This window comes from Cynocephalus volans, chromosome 7 (genome assembly GCF_027409185.1).
Source record: "Cynocephalus volans isolate mCynVol1 chromosome 7, mCynVol1.pri, whole genome shotgun sequence".
Lineage (NCBI taxonomy): Eukaryota > Metazoa > Chordata > Mammalia > Dermoptera > Cynocephalidae > Cynocephalus > Cynocephalus volans.
The window spans coordinates 36,511,106-36,532,171 of NC_084466.1; the positions used below are offsets into that span (position 1 = coordinate 36,511,106).

Consider the following 21,066-nt stretch of genomic DNA (forward strand, 5'->3'; position numbering starts at 1 on the left):
GATATCAGCCTGTAGTTTTCTTTTTTGGTTATATCTTTACCTGGTTTTGGTATCAGGATGATGTTTGCTTCATAGAATGAGTTTGGGAGATTTGCGTCCGTTTCATCTTTTGGAATAGTTTGTAAAGAATCGGTGTCAATTCCTCTTTGAATGTTTGGTAAAATTCTGCTGTGAATCCATCTGGTCCTGGGCTTTTCTTTGTTGGGAGCCTTCTGATAACAGCTTCAATCTCCTTTATTGTTATTGGTCTGTTCAAATTTTCTACGTCTTCACGGTTCAGTTTTGGGAGCTTGTGTGTGTCCAGAAATTTATCCATTTCCTCCAGATTTTCAAATTTGTTGGCGTATAGTTGTTTATAGTAATCTCGAATGATTCCTTGTATTTCAGATGAATCAGTTGTAATATCACCTTTTTCATTTCTAATTTTTGTTATTTGAGTCTTCTCTCTTCTTTTTTTTGTTAGCCATGCTAATGGTTTGTCAATTTTATTTATCTTTTCAAAAACCCAACTTTTTGATTCGTTGATCTTTTGAATTGTTTTTTGGTTTTCAATTTCATTCAGTTCTGCTCTGATCTTAATGATTTCTTTCCGTCTGCTAACTTTAGGTTTGGATTGTTCTTGTTTTTCTAGTTCTTTAAGGTGAAGTGTTAGGTTGTTCACTTGCCATCTTTCTATTCTTCTGAAGTGAGCATTTAATGCAATAAATTTTCCCCTCAATACTGCTTTTGCAGTATCCCACAGGTTTTGGTATGATGTATCATTGTTTTCATTAGATTCAATAAATTTTTTGATTTCCTGCTTGATTTCTTCTTGGACCCATATGTCATTAAGTAGAATGCTGTTTAATTTCCATGTGTTTGTATAGTTTCCAGAGTATCTTTTTTTTGGTGTTTATTCATTGTGGCAGGGGGTTGCACAGACCACCGGTTTGAGACTAATGACTAACTAGGATGTTGCTGTGGTTGCCAATTTGGTATGGCTCCCTCCGTGACTGCTCAGTTGGCCTCTAGTGCCTTGTGTGTGTGGTTGCCTCGGGTCTTGGGCTTCTCCGGGGAGCCACCTTTCTGGTCAGCTTGGACTCTGCTGGGCTGGTGGATCACGTACCACAGGGTGTGTGATCTCTGTTGAGCTTTCACTTCCTGTGCAGGACTTCTTCCCGTTCCGTGTGCTCTGGCCCAGGCTGTTAGATCGTGCAGTGGCGACCCCACCGGGTGTGTGGTTTCTGTCGAGTCTCCGCCTCCCTGGCCACACGTCTCCCCCCTCTGTGCGCACTGTGCTGGGCTGGGGCGTGTTCTCTGCACCCCTCGTCTATCAGCTGGGCCTTCAAGACCCTGCTCGGCACCGCCTCGCCCAGGAAGTCTACCAGGTTTCTGCTAGGCACAGACGACCGGTCTCTCTGGGTGCCTTTGTAGCACTGTGTAGATCTTTCTCGGGTCTTGTTCACCTTTGTATCCCCCCGGTATAAACCGAGCCTAGTGCCCGCCTGCAGCCTGCTCTCCGGCAGGTTCAAGCGGACCTGGGAACTCTCCTACCACACTATTCCCAACCAGAAATTCGTTAGGCTTTTTTCCAAACTGGTGGCCGCAGAGATGGTATCTGCCTCCCAGTAACAGGAAGCTTACCGGGGCGGAGTCCAGGGTGTGGTGGAGTGACAGTCGGCCCGCCCGTACTTCCTTGCCCTCCCAACACTGGCCGGGGATGCCCCACGCCACCAGCCCCGCCAGAGATCTGGGGAGGGAGTGGGAGAGGAGGCCGGCCCGCAGGCTCCGGAAAGCCCTGCACCAGGCCAAGCAAGTGGGAGGGCTCAGTGATGGCCGAGCAGGGCGGAGCTGCCCGCACCTGGGAAAATGGAGGCAGCACCGGGGCGGTGAGTGGCCTGGCAGTGCAGGCGGGAGTCAGGTGGGCATCCGCCCCCCGAACAGAGCTGTGCCAGGGGGTCACTCACAGTGCTGTGCCAGGTCGGGCGCTCGCTCTGTCTCTGGTTTGCCGCCTTTCCCAGTTCTCGGCCGCTGCCGCCTCGGGCTGTTCAGTCGCGGCCCGGCTCGAGCGCTCCCAGGAATCTTCTTTAATGCCGGCCTGAAACCTCGAATCCTGAATAGGGCAGCTGGCCGCCTTCAGCGCGGCCCCGGCCTCCGGGATCCTGGCTGCATCCACAGCAGCCCTGGCGCCGTGTTCCCTGTTTCGAGACTCGCTTTTGCAGCTAAGAAACCCAAACATTAACTTAAAATATATATATCCTTTTATCATTTTGAAGCATTTTTACAATGTTAAGATTTGTAAGTGCATGTGTGCGCATTCCTCTCTGACCTCCCCCCCCCCCCCCCCCGCATGGAGCATAAATCTGATGGCAGCCAAGAGCTAAGGAAAAAAATTTCCTGACAAATGGAACTCATGCGCTGACAAATTGGGTGCACAGTAGTGTTCTATCTTTTCATCAGTTTTGCATAGAAAAGAAATCACTTGATTCATTCAGGGACTATGCTTCCAATCTAATTAGTACATTTAACCAGGTCTAATGACCTGAGTCAGCAGCTTTTTTTTTTGGCCTAGATTCTGAGTGCTACATGCCAGGCACAGTTTTAGGTGCTTTACATGCATTAACTAATGTAATTCTCCACTAATCCTATGACAGGTGTTTGTGGCAAGTGGAATTCTAAAAATGCCTGCCCCCCAACCCCAAAGATTTTCATGCTTTGATTATTCAATGGAACACTAATTTAGGTATTGCTCTGAAGGGACTTTACAGATGTAATTAAAATTATATATGAGGATACTTTAAAAAGTTTGTGGAAAATGGGATTAAAAGATAATACAAATCTTTCCATGACTTTTTGAAGACCCCTTTGTACCTTAACAAAGGGAAGTTATTCTGAATTATTTGGGTATTCCTGATCTAATCATTTGAGCCCCTAAAAACAGAGAACTTTCTTAGGCTGTTTCTCAGGCTGGAGTCTGAGAGATGTGGCAAAAGAAGGCATAGGAGAGATGACACAGAAGGAATGATCAGAGAGATTCAAAGTGTTAACAGGAGATGACCTGCCGTTGCTTGCTTTCAAGATGGAGGAAGTGATCCACAAGCCAAGGAATGCAGATGGTCTTTAGAAGCTGAGAATCTCCATCTAAAAGCCAGCAAGAAAACGGGAACTTCATAGAACTGAGTTCTGCCAGCAACCTGAATAAACCTGAAAGAATTCTCCCCCAGAGCCTCCAAGTGGTGAACACAGTCCTGCCTACAATTTACCAGTCCAGTTCTAGATTAGAGGAGATTAAAGAGGCATGATCACTAAATTCAATACAATCCTAGACTAGATTCTTGTTGTGGGTGAAGTAGGGACTAATTTTAAAGAATAGTATTGAAACTGGGGAAATCTTTTTTTTTTTTTTTTTTTTTTTTAAAAAGATGACCGGTAAGGGGATCTCAACCCTTGGCTTGGTGTTGTCAGCACCACGCTCAGCCAGTGAGCAAACCGGCCATCCCTATATGGGATCCGAACCCGTGGCCTTGGTGTTATCAGCACCGCACTCTACCGAGTGAGCCACGGGCCGGCCTGAAACTGGGGAAATCTTAATTTGGTCTGTTTATTAGACAATAGTATTTTATCAAAGTTAAATTTCTTGAATGTGATAGTTGTACTGTGGTTATTTAGGAGAATGCCCTTGTTCTTAGGAAATACAAGCTCAAGTATTTAGGGGTAAAGTAACATTATTACTATGCATGTAGGCAGAGATAAAGCAAATGTGTAAAATGTTAGGTGGAGAATCTAAATGACGGATGTCCAGGTGTTCATTCAAGTAGTTTTGCAACTTTTCTGAAAATATTATCAAGTTTTTCAAAATAAAAAGTTGGGGAAAAAATCATTCCGGATACTCTGCGTAGAATGGATTTGAGGCGAATAAGAGAGAAGTGGGAAGACTGGTTGGGAAGGTACTGCTGTAATCAGGTTGAGGACTGGAGTAGGACGTGACAGCCGGGATTAAAAAAAACAACCCCCCACCCCATCCAACCCCGGCCTCCAGCTAGGCCAGTGAAGTAAACGAGTGACGAAAGCTCATCATATAACTATAGCTCTCACAGGCACCTCCCTCGCAGGACAAACTTCCTCGGGGGGTGTGGTCGTCCAGCAGCTTTCTAATTTGGCGGGCATCAATCCCTCGCGCGGTCACGATCCCCTGCGCCCCAGACTGGGAGAGCCCACGTGTACAGCCCAAGATGGGGGGAGACAGCATCCTAAAGTTAATTGGTCTCTCCCTTCGCAAGGCTTCTCCAAGTCTTTGGCCTTTTCCCCTCACAATATTCGTTATTACTGAGTATCTTCGTAAAACTGACTGTTGAATGGAGAAAAGGGGTAAAAGTTTCACAGAGATGTTTGTTTTCAGCCCTCCCCACGTCCGCTGCGTGCGCAATGCCGCAAAAGGCAGGAAGAGGAAGCGGAAGTGTCGGCCCAGGGAGCGTCTGCCTGAGGCCGCGGTGCGAGCCCTGGTCTCCTGCCATGGAGGGGGCTAGCGAGCCGCTGCTGGATGCTAAGTCCGGGGTGAGTCCCGGCCTGGAAGAGCAAGATCAGAGGGGCTCTGGAGCAAGAAAGATCTTTCCCTAAATGTGTGTTTTCTGCTTGCGTTTCAGGTCACCAACCAGGTGAGTGAGTGGCCGCCCCGCCCCGTCCTCAGCCGGCCTTCGCTGAGCAGGGGGCGGGCCAGCCTCCCGCAGCCGGGGGACAGTGCCACCTTGAGCCTTCCCCAGTTCTCCCAGTCCGAGGCTGGTGTCCGCAAGCCGGTGACTTTCAGCCCACCTCCCTGCCTTGCTCCTTCCCTTTTGCACCCGAGATGGGAGCCGCTGCCGTTGTGATTTAAGCTCCTCCACCCACTCCAACTCAAAGCGTACAGACCAAGTATTGTTCTTCCTTGACGAGGCGACGTTTTCCAATCTAGGAACGTAGTCTTTTAGAATGTGATGGATATAGAAGCGATTATTAAAATTTACAAAGATAACACCGCAAACCAGTTTTTAGTCTTTAAAAAAGTTTTTTTTCAAATGGAGTAAAAATTTTAACCTTTCAGAGTGTATATGTTTTTAATGCTAGAAATAAGAATTTGACTTTTGAAAATGTATCTTAGTCTCATGGTTTTTTGTTTGTTTCAAGTGTTCCTGTTCTGTTTCATTTAATAAACTATTTTTAGGCATAACTTAACAACACACTTCCGGAAGAAGAGTACTAAAACTAGAGTATCTTAGGTCAGGAATTACCCAGGTCCATACAAGATATAAGAAAGGGCTGAGGTAAAAAATAACACAGGGGCTGAGAGAGGTGTCCATTGACTGCTCTTTGTCATTTGGCTCCAACTGATTTGCTCGTTGTTTTTAAGGACACTGGGAAGTAGGGGAATTTAGGAAGGTAGTAATCAACCCTGGACCAGGCTTTGCTCATCACACGAGCTAGTGCATTTAGATTCAATCTCTTGTAAGTCATTTTATCCATTCATTTACATTACATCTCATGTTTGAGTAAAATATCCAGAAACTGAATCATATTAGATTATGGGAGGTTTTACATTGAACAACTTATTTTTGGCTTAAAACAACATAAATTTATTATCTTACAGTTTTGGAGGTCAGAAGTCCAACACCAGTCTTGTGGGGCTACAAACGAGGTGTTGGCAGAGCTGTTTTTCTATTGGAGGCTGTAGAGGTGTTGGCAGAGCTGTTTTTCTATTGGAGGCTGTAGGGGAGAACCTGTTTTCCCTGTTTCCTTGTCTTTTCCTGCTCCTAGAGGCTTCCTGCATTTCTTGGCCTGTAGCCTCTACTTCCATCTTCAAAGCACATCATTCCAATCTCTGCTTCTGTCATCACATTGCTTTCTCTGACTTTGACCCTTCTGCTTCCCTCTTATAAGAGCTGTTGTGATTACACTGGGCCCAACTGGATAGTCCAGGAAAATCCCTCTATCTCAAGATCCTTAATTTTATTTCATCTACAAAGTCCATTTTATCAAGTAATGTAATTAACTAAGTTGTATTCATAAGGAAGAGCCATTTATAAATTTGGAACAGGCTCTTTTTCAAAAAATTTTTCAGGTTTGATTTGCTTAAACTCAACTCTACTTTCTTCCTTAAAGTTATTGATATTAGTAAATGATAGTCATTATGTTTCTCTAAATATATTTGCAGTTTACATTTTTTCTCCTAGTCAATAATAAAGTTTGAGCACTAAAATTGTCCTAAGAGGTCTTTATATAGTTTTCATAACTTCACGGGGCAAATACAATTATCTTCATTTACTTACTCTTCAGCTCTCTTCTGTACTTCTCTCTCCAAACCTTGAATATTCCTTCCTCACCCTCTGCTGAGGACCCTGCTTATATAACTGAGAACATAGAATCAGCCAGAATATAATTTCCTCATTTTCCTACCACCACATTTAACATTCTTCCTGCCTTCATATTCTGCCTTCCATTCTATAATTATTGATGCATTGTTGACAGGTCTGTCTAAGGCCAAACTCTCCACTTGTGAACTGGATCCTATCCTCACAAGCAGAAAGACTATAATTATCACTTTTTCTCTTCTGTGATTTACATTTCTTCTCGATACTAAATCACTACCTAATATGTGCTAGTGACTGCTTGGAAAAAAAAAAACTATTTTTGCTCTCATTCATTTTCAGCTACTCTCCTATATCACTATTTTTCTTTACAGCAAAACTCCTTGAAGGAGACATCTGTACTGACAGTCTACTTCACCTCCCATTTTATCAAGGCTTTTATACCCACCCTTCTTGTCAAGTTCATCATTGAGCTGTGTTACCACGTCCAGTGGTCAATCTTCAGTCCTTATCTCATTTAACCTCTCAGTAACATTTGACACAGTTGATTACTCTGTCTTTGAAACACTTTCATTTCTCTAGGAGTCATTCTTCTGGTTTTCCTCCTACCCGTTGGTTGTTCTGTCTCAGGCTCCTTTAGTAGATCTTCTTCATAATCTGTTGGAGTATTCCTGGGTACGTTCCTCAGAGTTCTTATTTCCTCCCTCAATCCCTTAGTGTTTTCATCTAGTCTAATGGCTTTAAATACCATCTATATTCTCATGACCCAAATTGTACACATCCAGACCCAATATCTCCCCTGAATCCCAGGCTCAGTATCCAGTTGCTTTCAGTCTTCTCTTGGACGTCAGATGTTTCAAACTTAAAATGTTCAAAACCACAGGCTTGATTCCCACTCCCCAACCAACCTATTTTCCCAGTGTTCCTTATCTCTGTAAACGGTCCTACCGTTTATCTGGTTGCTCAGGGCCAAAACCATGAAGTTGATGTTGGAAGCTTGGGATAACTTTCTCTAATACCTCCCACACAATCCTTCAGCGTATGTTTTCTCTACTTTAAAAATACACTCTAGGGGCCAGCCCGTGGCTCACTCAGGAGAATGTGGTGCTGATAACAACAAGGCCACGGGTTTGGATCCCATATAGGGATGGCCGGTTAGCTCACTGGGTGAGCGTGGTGCTGCCAACACCAAGTCAAGGGTTAAGATCCCCTTACCGGTCATCTTTAAAAAAAAAAAAAAAAAAAGAAAGTTTGCTTTTAATTTGCATTTAAAGGTTGAGTTTGGAATTTTACAAATTCTTATCTCATAAACCTAATCCTAGCTTTCTTTTATTTATGAATACTAACTTTGCACAATAAATGTCTTGATGGCAGATCTCCCTGTATCCTCATCTGACAATTTCACTGTTCAGTGGATTACAGTGGTCAGTGGATTACAACATTTTGCTCTTTAATTACTTTTCTGCTTGAAATGTTCTAGATAATTCAGTTTTATTTTAGATCCCGAGGGTCCAATAGGCAGTGTTTTACTCTACAATTTTACTGTGGATAGTAAAAATGGAACTTCTTTCATTGAGCTGTACAGTCTGAATAAAGTTAAGAATAAGAAATTCCTGGCTCAATCTTTAGATATCACTGTTGAATTGAAATAAAAACTGTCTCTATTCATGAACTCTTCTGAATTCAGTTCTTGGAGTTTTAGCCACTTATTGAACACTCCTGTTTAGATATCCCTAGCATCACCTCTTAATGATACCTTTGGACTTAAAATATACGAAGTCCTGATTGATATATGGTATTAACATTCTCCCAGTTATCCAGGCTCAAATTTTTAGTTATCTATAAACAGATATAATATGTAAGCAATCATCCAGACCTAGCAATGCATCCTTCATAGGATCTGCTTAATCCTGCTTGTTACCACTTTAGTTCAGGCACTTATAACCTCAAGTTTGGATTACTGTGTTCTGCTGCCACCAAATTAAGATTTCTTAATCAGTGCTTTGCGATGATTCTTTTTACTCAGAAACTTTCAGTGAGTCAGTCCCCATTGCCTACAGGAAAAGTTTAAATGACTTAATGTGATAAGTTTTCCATAATAAGAGTATTTGAGAGTAATTTGAAAAACTCCAAAAGCTCATTTCACAAAGAATTACTGGCTTTTTTGATCACTTTTGTCAACTTTATTTTCCACACTTCTTTACGAGAGCCTTTCACTTTAAGACAGTTAAATGCTCTATCCCTAAACCAGATATTCACTGTTTTCATCTGTAGTTGGTTCCACTTACTATTAATTAAACATTTATTCTTTGTTAGGTGTGTATTTATGGAATACATAAACAAGATGCATTTTCCTCTCAATTCCAGTTCTATTTATTTTTCAAAACTGAGCTTAAAATGTATCCCCTCTGTAAAGCTTTCCCTTGATCTCCCTAGGCCACAATAAATTTTTCCTTTCAACCAGAAATGTGGTACTCACTGACATGTATTTCTCTCTCTCTCAACTACATGAGCAAGATAACATATATACAAAAAAGGGCGTAAAATATGGATAGCTTAACCAATAAAATATGAATAGTTTAAAAGTGAATACGTTGTAACCACAATCAAAAGTCAAGAAATGGAGCACTACCAATACCTCAGAAACCCACCATATGCCTCTCCCCAATATAACCCCCCTTTCCTCCACCCTAGAGGTAGGATTGTCTTTTTTTAATAATCATATTCTTAATTCTTTATAGTTTTACCATCTATTTCTCAAGTTTAAGTGAATGGAACCACATAACCAACTTTTTTTTAAATACATTTTTGGTGGTAAGTGTAACAAGTTCATTCATTTTCATTGCCGTATAGCATTTCATTTTTCCATTTTATTACTGATGAACTTTTGGGTTGTTTAGAGTTGAGGGCTATGATGAATAAAGCTATTAGAACATTCTTGTACATGTATCCTGTGTCCATATGATCAAGGTTTTCTATGTTAAGTACTTAGAATTGCTGGATCACAGTATGGATAACTTCAGTTTTACTAGGTAGAACCAATTTTCCAAAAGGTTGGCCCAATTTAGACTTCCATCAACAGCATGTGACATTTCCATTGCCTCACATCCTTCCTTGCCAATACTTGGAATTATCAGACTTAAATTTTTGCCATATTGGTAGGTGCGTAGTGGTATCACATTGTGGTTTTAATTTGCATTTCCCTGTTTCCTAATGAAGAAGAGAATCTTTTCATATGTTTATTAGCCATTTGTAGTTTTTTTTTTGTGTGTGTGTGTGTGTGTGTGTTTTTCGTGACCGGCACTCAGCCAGTGAGTGCACCAGTCATTCCTATATAGGATCCGAACGCGGCGGGAGCGTTGCCTCGCTCCCAGCGCCACACTCTCCCGAGTGCGCCACAGGCTCGGCCCCATTTGTAGTTTTTCTGTGTTTGATTTACCTTCCACCCTTTTTATTTTTGTGTGTAGAACCTCTATTTAAAATGAATTTATGCAATCTCTTTTTACTTATTAAAGATTTTAACCTTTTATCAGCCCTAGCCTGGCCTTAATACTGTAGCAGATTGGTCCAAAGCCAGTCTGAGACAGGAGGAAATTTTGGTTCCCATACCAATAACACCTTTTATAAAAAGAAATGTATTAACAAGCAAAGCTTTTTTGCTGAGTCAGCATTAGTTTGGTTGCAAAATACATCAGTATAAGCAAGCATTTTTTTTTAATGAAAAAATTAAGCAGTGTTTTATTGTAAACTCTTCAGTTTACTAGCTGCAATTCTGAAAACTTGTATAAAGGTTTTCTGGATAATTACACTTTTCTGTTTACTTTTTATATATTTTAAGATACAAAGAATTTAAATTAGAAAAAAATACAGTGAGAAAAAGAGAAATGTTATATATATTAACCTTAACTGTGAGTATAATCATTTTCCTAAGTTGAGAATAATTTTTGCAGAAGTCCTTGAAAATTTCCCTCTTTTTTCCCTATTTATTTGTTTGTTTGTTTGTTTTTATTAGTTCCCACTTATATGTGAGAGCATACAGTATTTACCTTTCTGTGCCAGGCTTATTTCACTTAACATAATTTTCTCTAAGTTCATCCATGTTGCTGTGAATGGTAGTATTTTGTTCTGTTTTATAGCAGAGTAGTATTCCTGTAGATATACCACATTTTCCTTATCTTCTCATCCAATGATGGGCATTTAGGCTGGTTCTAACTCTTGGCTACAGTGCTGCAGTAAACATGGGAGTGCAGGTATCCCTTCAACATGATGATTTCCATTCCTTTGGGTGTATGCCCAGCAATGGAATAACTGGGTCATATGGCAGTTCTATCTGAAGTTGTTTGAGGAACCACCATACTATTTTCCATAATGGCTGAACCATTCTACAGTCCCACCAATGGTGTAGGAGGGTTCCCCTTTCTCCAAATCCCTGTCAGCATTTGTTATTCTCAATCTTTTGAATATTAGCCAGCCTAACTGGAGTGAGATGATATCTCAGTGTGGTTTTGATTTGCATTTCCCAAATTGGCAAGTATTTTTTGAGTGCCTGCTATGTACCAGGTACCTGTCTAAGCTTTGGAAACATGATAGATAAAATTCTTTCACCCAAGGTCTTATGTTTTAGAATCAATATTAAGAGCCGCATTTATCCAATCCTGTTTTATGCCATGGCAACAGTGAATAGTCACTGACAGAAATTAGATAAATATCTTGAGGTAGCCAGTAGCCAATAAGCATGTAATCTTTTGGTTTCAATTCTGATTCTGTAAATGTGTGACCTTGTGCACGTTACCTAACCTCTCTGAAATTCAGTTTTGTCATCTGCATAATAGAAATAATAACCTATAATGTTATGGTGATTCAGTGAGGCATTTAATACATGTAAACTGCATAGCACATCACCTGGCACGTATCTGTCATGAACTCTGATGAAATCTAAAACCACCTTGTTACTATGTATGCTAATGGAAGGTGTGAGCTTGAGGACTGTGGTGAGGAAAGAAACTGGAATGGTTACCTTGTGTGCCTCAATCAACTATAAAGATCATATTACCCTCTTCCTTTTTAGGACTTTCCAGATGCAGAATGGGGGAAGGCATAGATGGAAGAGGAAAGTGAGATAAAAGATGATTCAAAGCATTGAGTACCCTAAAGTGCAGGAGCAAAATTTAAGCCTATTAAAGAAAACCAATATTGCCATATCTTCTACTTTCATTATATGTCCAGTGGAGCTTTTTTGTTTTTTCATTTTTTTCTTTTTCTTTTTTTAACTGTGACGGTGTTGTTTTCTAACTCTGTTTATATCTTATTACCTCTCCATTTTATATTTGATAACTGTTCCTCTAGCAATATTAAAATGAAGATATTTTCTTTTACTATGACCAGTATTGAAACTAAAAGTTGAGTGCGAGAGGAGTAAAATTGAATAAATATCTGCATTCAAGGCAATGTAATTACTAATGTTTTGTGCCATTTTATTAAAGCTTATAGATTTTCAGTGGAAACTGGGTATGGCTGTGAGCTCGGACAGTTGCAGATCTCTTAAGTATCCTTATGTTGCAGTGATGCTAAAAATGGCAGATCCTTCAGGCCAAGTAAAGAACAAGTCCTTTGAAATGACAATTCCACAGTTTCAGGTTTGTGATTTAACTTATTTAATTTTAGTTCATTTTTCTGTAATTACTGCTTTAAAAGATGTGTGAAATCTTTCTTAAGGGAAAATTTGAATTGTTTTTATTTGCAAGTTGATGTGCTTTACTTTTTTTTTTATTAATTTTATTTTTTATATTTTATGATGTTGTTGCAGAGCAGTTGGGAGAGAGAGGGAGAAAGGAAAGGGGAAGAAAATGTGATGGAAGGAGGAAGGAGGTGTGGTTGGATTGAGGCCTGTGGCACCCCCCGCACTCCCACAGGGGAGACGGGGCAGGGGGGCTGGGGGTGCTTCTGGTGGTGGCTTGGTCATTGCCGGGCTGGGTGCATATGTCAGGGGAGTGTGGCAAAAGTCCTTGCTTCCCACCATCCCAGCTTGGGAACCCGGGTCCCTCTTGCTGTGGCTCGGTAGTCATTGCTGGGCTGTTGCTCATGTTGTGGAGGGCATGACTGAGGCCGGAGGCCTGCTTTACTGTTTTTTATTAGCACACACAAAAGATCTGAATTTGTTTTCTTTAGGAATTTGATAAATTATTTTTAGTGTAATGTGCTGAATTTGTGTACTGTGCCATTTGATCACTTTAACAGTACTCCTCTGTGAGTATATTTAGCAATTTTTCATCTTCTCTGGCAGAATATTTACCTTACATTTAACTGTTTTATATCCAAGAATGTTAAGCTAAATGAACCTTTTCTTTGAATAGTGTTGACCTTGAGTTTTCTGACTAATCATGTTTACAAAATGCAGATCAGAGCAACTATACTTGCTGACTAGTTTTATCAGCTAGAGATTGAAATAACTCGGTAGTTTATATTTAGAGTTACGTTATTCATATTATAATTCTATAAGTATATACCTCTTTTCTGTGACCAAGGAAGAAAAAAAGGAGAGAGCAATAAATAAGATTTTCTTTTGAATGTACATACCAGGAGATGTTTTATCATTAAATTAACTTGCAGATATCCTGCTTTAAGACAAAATAATGGTCACGAATTTAACATTATTAATGTTTTTTAGTATTTTAAAAGGAATTGGGACTTGGTAAAAAGGAAACAAATGTATGTTGTGATGTGTGAGTAGCCTTCAACTGTATATAAGAACCAAAGCAATTTCAAAAGAAAATATAGGTTTTAGTCCTTTTTGTGATTCTCAGTGCTGACCTAATTCTAATATTTCTGTGCAGCATTCATGTTCTGTGTTTCCACCTCTAGGAATTTTTTTCCCAAAGGAAAAAAATCACAAATGGGGCAACTTTTTTTCCCCAGTGTTATAGAGGTATAATTGACAAATAAAAATGGTTTATTTTAAAGGTGTACAACATGATGATTTGATAAATGTATACACTGTGTAATGATTACCACAGTCAAGCTAATTATCACATCCATCACCACACAGTTACCTTTTTTTGGTATGTGTGTATGGTGAGGACACTTAAAGTCTACTGTCTTAGCAAATTTCAAGTAAGCAATACAGTGCTATTAACTGTAGTCACCATACTGTACATTAGATCCCTAGAACATAGTCATTTTATAACTGAAAGTTTGTACCCTTTCACCAACATCTCCTTATTTTCCCCAACCCCCAGCTCCTGGCAATCACCTTCTACTCTCTGCTTCTACGAGTTCAACTTTTTTAGATTCCACATATAAGTGAGATCGTGCAGTATTTGTCCTTCTGTGTTTGGCTTATTTCATTTGACATAGTGTCCTCCAGGTTCATATGTGTTGTTGCAGATGGCAGGATGAGGTAGTTTTTACATGGCTTAAAGCTAACCAGGCTAACAGGGCCTGTCAGTCACATTACATGACTGAGAGCGAAGAAACATTCTCTGAGCATTTAATTTATATCTTTGTGGTAGCTGAAATTTTGACCATCAATATACAGTTTTAAAGAAAGTTACATCTTGCGTCATTCCATACTAAATTTACATTAAATTAAAACAAAATGCAAATATTCTTAAGTTACAAAATAGAAAAATAAGACCAAATAAGAAGGAAAACACAAATATTTAAATCATTATAGGGTTTCCTAATTGCTCAGGTTAAGTTTTTCAAATTTGCCTCCTAGCTTCCTGGCAGGTGCAGTAGAAGAAAGGAAAACAGAATCTGTTGACCCCTCTCTTATCCGAGATTTTAAAAAAATGCCTTCTACAGGAGAACCACCACAGCACCTTAATTTTTAAATGACAGAAATAAACATCTACCAGATAAACCTATTGTCAATGTTACATCTCACTTATTGTAATTGAACCCATAATCTTAAACAAGACAGCCCCTACCTCCCTGAAATGAAGTTTTTCACATGATTTAGAGTGTTTTGGGGCCTGGAACCAACCTGTCATTGTTGTTTTTATTTTCAGTGTCAAGGAAGGTGCTGGGTATTTAATAAATCTTTCTGGTGTGATCTTAAAAGAACTTTCTCATGTGCTTTTTAAAATGTTTAGTCATGAACTAATTATCCAGCACTACAATAATATTTTTGCTTGCAGAACCAAATTACACCTGTTCTGTTTCTTATGAAGCCTTCAGTAGTTGAAGATGTAACATTAAAATACAAACTTAATATGTTATATAGCCTCTGGTACTCAGATATAATTAAAAGAACTACTTAAGTATCCTGTAAAAACAAAATTAATATTATTTTTTCCCTTTTCTCTCCAGAATTTCTACAGACAGTTCAAGGAAATTGCCGCAGTTATCGAAACTGTGTGAAAACTTATTTGGTTGATAAATTGCTATCATCATTCTGAAATCATGGACTTCACTTTCTGCAACAAAACTGGATAAGAATCAAATGATATTTATTGAATGAAAATTGCACTTTTGTTCTTCCATTTTTTTTTAATAATAAAAAATCAGACAAACAGAAATCAGATAGTGGTGGTCAATACACAACTTTGTGAATGTACTAAAAACTACTGAATTGAACACTTTAAAGGGTGTACTTTGAGATATGTGAATTATATTTCAATAAAATAATCAGACAAACAATTAAATGATCGATAGTAAAGGCCACACAAGTTTATGTATTAGAATGATAGTTTTAAAACTTACTGGTAATGGAACTCATTTCATAAACAAAATCTTATATGGAATCCTATAAAAATATATATATAAATCAGAAGAGTAGTATTTGATTAAGATAACTTTATAAATTGAACTTTATAACATTCACTTATTATAAAGACAATCAGTGAGAAGAGTGAGGCTTCTTCTCTCAAATATTTGGAATCAGTTAGGATTGACCATTGCTCCCTTATATTAGCCTAATATTTGATTGTCTTTGTTATTAATATTTGTAGGAAGTTTAAATACCTGCACAGAGATGGGAAGATGTTTTATTCTGAGTTTATATACAACTGTATTAACCTTTTATTTATTTATTTATTAATTTTTTTTTTTAAAGATGACCGGTAAGGGGATCTTAACCCTTGACTTGGTGTTGTCAGCACCATGCTCACCCATTGAGCTAACCGGCCATCCCTATATGGGATCTGAACCCGTGGCCTTGGTGTTACCAACACCACACTCTCCTGAGTGAGCCACAGGCCAGCCCCTGCATTAACCTTTTAACACAAGTTATTATGTTAGATGATCTCTGTTGAATTTAAATTTATAAACCAGTTGTTAAAATATTTTATAAAGCTGCAGCACTATATGGCATTGGCTTACGAATAAGCAAATAGATCACTGGAATAGAATAGGTGGCCTAGAAATAGATCAAGACATTTGGTACAAGGATGGAATTTCAGTTGGGTGGGAAAACATGATTTATTTAATAAATGATACTAGCAATCACAACATATGCAAAAAGCAAATTCCAGATGGATTAATGATTTAAATATGAAAGACAGAAATTAGAAAGAGAATATTTATGTTATCTAAGGCTTGGGAAGACCTTTTTAACCCAGACAGCAGCATCACAGCCATAATATTAAACATAAATATTTGAAAAATAGGAATTAAAAATTACATGTGGAGAAAAAAATGGACCATAAACAAAGACAAAAGATAGATGCTAGGTTGATGTATAAGTTAGTTCGTGGTCTGGAGAATAAATTGCTTTAGATATATTAAGTAGGAAGAAATTGTATACAAGAAATTAGATGCTCACTAAACTGTCAGACTGAGGGAACAAAAGTCAGGAAAAATCATTGATGATTTTTAGAAAATCCAGGAGTGCAGGAATTTCAGGGAAAGCCACTGCCAATCTCTGATGTTTACAGCACAATGCAGGATGTCACCTGGACTAAGCTAATGTTATTATCATTTCAGTTTACAATTAAACCAGCTAACTAAAAGGGAAAAATAATATATATGAGATCTAGGATGCAGGAAAGTGGATGTATCTTCCTGGTAAGGTGATGGGTTTATTAGCTCATGAGGAGATGGATGCCATCTAGGTCTTATAACTCTACTATTCTCAATGTAAAGCTTTCTTCATAGGTTCAAGATGGTTGCTCCAGCTCCTGGCTTCACATCCATATTCCAGAAGTTTCCCCATCACTTCTGCTCACATCCCATTGAGCAGACACAGTAATATGGCCACAACTACCTGCAAGGAAGGTTGGGAGTTATGCTTTTTAGCTTAGCAACTCTGTGGCTAAATAAAAGTTCCATAACAGTAAGCAAAAAAGAACAGATATTGGAGGACAAATAATTTCTGCTCTAAGTGTTAAGATAAAGGTATGTACAGAGTACCAGATGAGTGCAGAAGAGACTGGTGGGTTGCTAAACGATTCCTAGAGGTTCTAGTCAACTCTAAGAAAGAAAAAAAGAATTAGGAAAAGAAGAATTTATATAGTAATAAGAGTCTTCTAACTGTATCAATGATAATCATTTTTAAATAATGTTATATGTATTCAAATATAAATGTAAAATTCATTATTACAAACCCAAAATAAATTGTTTGGCATTGCAGTCTTCCTTTTTTCTCTTTTTGTCTGGTGATTCCAAAGTGATGTAATAAATATGTTCAAACATAGAGATTTTTGCCTTCCCATAGAGAATTGGCCTTTCCAGGCAAATAAAAATACAATTTCAGGGAAAACAAGAAGTTAGGTAATACCATCAGGAACTTATACATTGCTGAAAGGAGTATACATTGGTACAAGCACGTTGGAAAATTATTTGGATTATTTTATAAAGGTAAATTATGTATGTACTATGGTTCAGCAATTCTACTGCTCAAACTCTTACCCATTTATCATCAAAAATGCTCATATCTTCCTGTACACAATAGCAAAAAACTGACAATAGGACAAATGACCGTACACAGAAGAATTTTTTTTTTAAGCTCAACTTTTTATGTGTTCACTTCTTGCACTTGAAGTACTCTTCGATGACATCCTTGGCCTGATATTCTTTGCCATAGTCCTTAACCACTATATAACTGCAACCAACCACTTTACAGGGTTTTCCCTCTCTGTCAATTTTACAGAGGCCTACCCATTCCTCTAATTTATTGTTGTCATCAACCTAATTAGGTTGATCTGGTGTTCAGCACAAAGGGCCTCCACCAACTTGACATACCTAGGCTCATCACAGTTGGATGCAAGCATGCAGAGATGGGCTTGGCGCTTGTCTAAGCCTTTAGCAGCTTCGTGAATTCCACGTGCTAGGCCATCGTGGATGAGGGTGGTCTTCAACACCTCTTGTAAAGCGGTATTAACGTCCATTACACCTCCAGCAGCAGTGCCTCCTCATCCATGATGGTGGGTTACACCAAATCTTGAACGCACCCGAGATTCTGCCTCCATGCGACTCAGCAGCGGCAGGGAAAGAGCATACAGGAGAATTAATAAATAAATAGTGATATATTTTTACTGTGGAGAAAACTAATAAACTAAAAGTACACACAATACCATGAATGAATATTTGTAACAATTTTGAATATATATTTGTTTATGTGAAAGCTTATATAAAAATAAAATAAATAAAGGAATGAAAAGCAAAATTGAGGATAGTGATTATATCCAGGCTGCAAGGGTAGGGGCAAGATAGAAGAGGAGTTCATAGTAGATGTAAATGACTGGTAATGTTCAAATCATCAGGTTGGGTGATAGGTTCATGGTGTTTATTATATCATTAAATTAATTCATAAAATAAAATAAAAAAGGGCTTACACCAATGATCTTCAGACCAAAGATGAAAGTGTGCCACAAACCAAGCACCATGATTAAATGATTAACCCAGTATCCAATTCTGTGCTTCTAAAGTTAAACAAGCAAACAAACAAGCAACAAAACCTATGATATATAGAATTTTACTATGGATGATATAGGTATTATTGTATTTAGGAGAACTCAGTGGGTCTACTAATCCAATATCTAGAGCTTAGTTTTGCAAGTCAAGAAACTCAGTCAGTCTAGAGATCTTGCCTCCTGACCAAATTCGGTGAAGACTGATATAGAACTCAAAATTCCTATTTATTAATTTACTCTGAAAAATATAATAGCCAGGAGGACTGTAATAATGATGTCATGTCTTCATTCAACAAATATTTATTGAACATCTCCTATGTGCCTTACAGTTAGCTAATCACTTGGGATATGGTGGTGAATAAGTCAGTTTTCACAGGGCTCGTAATTATTTTGGAAAGTCAAACATTTAATAACACATAACAATAAAAATCAGCTGCTCAGCCTATCAACTTCCTTTACACAGTGTGGAAGAGTGAAAGTTTATCCATTTTGAAGACAAAACAAATTGAGATAGCTATGTTACCTCGGGCAAGAGGTCTTCACAATTCCTGCTTTGCAAAATTTCATCTTTGCTGTGTACCAGTGACTACTGAGTTTTCCATTTGTCTCTTTCCAAGTAAGAGTCTTCCTTGTGTTAGCTTTACTTGTGTCTCTGCACCATCAGTAGTATACATTGGCGGTATAACGGGTGGGCAGATACGTTGACTTTTGATTCATAGGTTGCTGCACTACATGGATCTATATCTATATTTGGATATGATGGAGCCAACTTTGCATCAAATGGAGATCCTACACTTTGGTAAAGATGTGGTGTTTTCTATGTGTTGGAAGAGGATTGTCATTGATATTTGGAGGCCAGAAGGAAGCTGGCAGAAATGGCTAGCTGTTTCCTCAGCTGGAAATCAGGGATGACAACTTCTAGAGCTGTGAAAATCAAATACCATATGTAAAATGTAGTACACACTAAAAACATATTAGCATTTCTTGAGGAATGCAAATCTGAAGGATGCTCAGTGACCAGGAAATCAGAGAAAGCAGAATTATGCAAACCCAGTGCAGCCAACTTCGCCATAAAGATTATCTGCCCAGCAAGCCTAAGTACATTTGATCAGTCTAATCTCTCCCCCTTGTAGTGCTTAGTTATATATTAACTAATTCTCAGTCTTTGGTTCTTATTTTCCAAAATTAACTGCTTGTCCTTTTTCTCACATATTCTTTCCTCAGATGTGTTACAGGTTCAATACTCCTCCTCTTCTTCCTCCCTGTCTTCCTACATGGCTCACCTGAAAAGTTTTGAAGTGTCTGGAAATCATACATACAATAAGCAGAGTTAGAACAACACTGAAGAAATTAGGACATGTTAAAAATATCAGTAGGAAGATAGTAAATCCAAGGTGAATTTGGTGCAGAGAAATGTATGTATATTGTACCATCCCATACAACAGTTTAAGGTGGGTTACAAATCCGATTGTGAGTTTTCAAAAATTAAAAATAAAATACCTCGACTGCTCATTAGAGTCACTGTCAGGTAAAAGCAAACATAGTTCAAGATAAGCCTAATTTATCCAAATAAGTAGATCTGAATTTTGCCCATGGGTCCTGCCTAATACAGAAGGTACTATAAGGGGTCAGATGCCATTGTGAACAACATCCTGACAACAGTTAAGAGTTTGTTGTAACCAAAATCATAACAAGTTACAGTTATAATCAGTTGTTATAAATTTCTTGAATTACAATGCTTAGGAAATCCCTAAATTATCATTAGTAATGCATTTATATAGCATTTCTTATATTGGAGTGCAAACTATTAATCCTCAGATTAAGTGATTCTTTTAAAAGCAGATGGCAGGGAAAGGGGTGGTTGGATGGGATGGCCAGTTAGCTTAGTTGGTAAGAAAGCAGTGTTATAACACCAAGGTCAGGGGTTTGTATCCCCATACTGGCCAGTGACCAATAATAACAGCAACAACAATAAGCTAAATTAGAGGATTGTATGCGTCCTCAAGATTACCCTCAGTTTTGGTAATTCACTAGGAAATCTACAGGACTCAGCATATAGACAGACTCGTAGCCATGAGAATGATTTTATTATACAAAGGATACAAAGGATACCAAAGCATAGGATACAAAGCCTAACCAGCAAAGGGACAAAACACATGGGACAAAGTCCAGGGGAAATCAGATGCAAACTTCCAAGAGTCCTTTCCCAGTGTAGTCACATAGGACATGTTTAATTCTCCATGCAACAAGTGGTGACAAAAAGTGTGAAATGTGCCAACTACATTTGTTAAAGTCTCAATACCTAGGGTTTTTATTGGGGGCTGATCACATAGGCACCCTCTGCCTGGCATGTACCCAAAGTTCAGACACTCAGAAGGAAAGCAAGTGTTTGCATAAATTATATTGCTTTACAAACAGTTTAAGCACAGTGAGCCACTCATATCAATTAAAGTTTGGAAGCCTTTAGGAATCTAAGTTCCCAGAATCTAGCCAAGGGCCAACCTTGTAAGCAGTCAGAAGCAAAAAATATAAATAAATAAATAAATAAATAAATAAATAAATAAATAAATAAATAAATAAATAAAAACAAAAAAACCCAAAAAACAAAAAAGAATCAGAAGCCAGGACTGCTATATTAACTCTTTTCTACACAGGAACAATTAAACTTATCAAAAATTTCTGGAGGGACCTTACTTTATAGCTTCTTGTATATTCTCTAGAAAATAACCAACCTGGTTATGTGCTATTTCACTAACATTAATATTTCATTAATTCTAAAAAATGAATGATGTTAGTATTAATTTAGTCTATATACTCTACTATATGTATAAAGAATTCCAGAATTTTAAATTAAAAGTTTCCATGTTTGAATAAGATACGTGTTATGTGTACCATCA

At 38.3% G+C, this 21,066-nt stretch overlaps 1 protein-coding gene and 1 pseudogene across 1 annotated transcript; one reads left to right on the forward strand and one right to left on the reverse strand.

The window, feature by feature from the left end:
• The first annotated feature begins 4,429 nt into the window (after window positions 1-4,429).
• Window positions 4,430-16,823, forward strand: COMMD6 (COMM domain containing 6). The gene is made up of 4 exons (XM_063102726.1): window positions 4,430-4,533; window positions 4,623-4,634; window positions 11,801-11,953; window positions 14,628-16,823. Exons 1-4 carry the CDS (start codon window positions 4,492-4,494, stop codon window positions 14,676-14,678), a joined length of 258 nt encoding a protein of 85 aa, XP_062958796.1. The 5' UTR covers window positions 4,430-4,491; the 3' UTR covers window positions 14,679-16,823.
• A 456-nt stretch (window positions 16,824-17,279) lies between these two features.
• LOC134382674 (small ribosomal subunit protein eS12-like) lies at window positions 17,280-17,659 on the reverse strand (annotated as a pseudogene).
• Window positions 17,660-21,066: the final 3,407 nt, after the last annotated feature.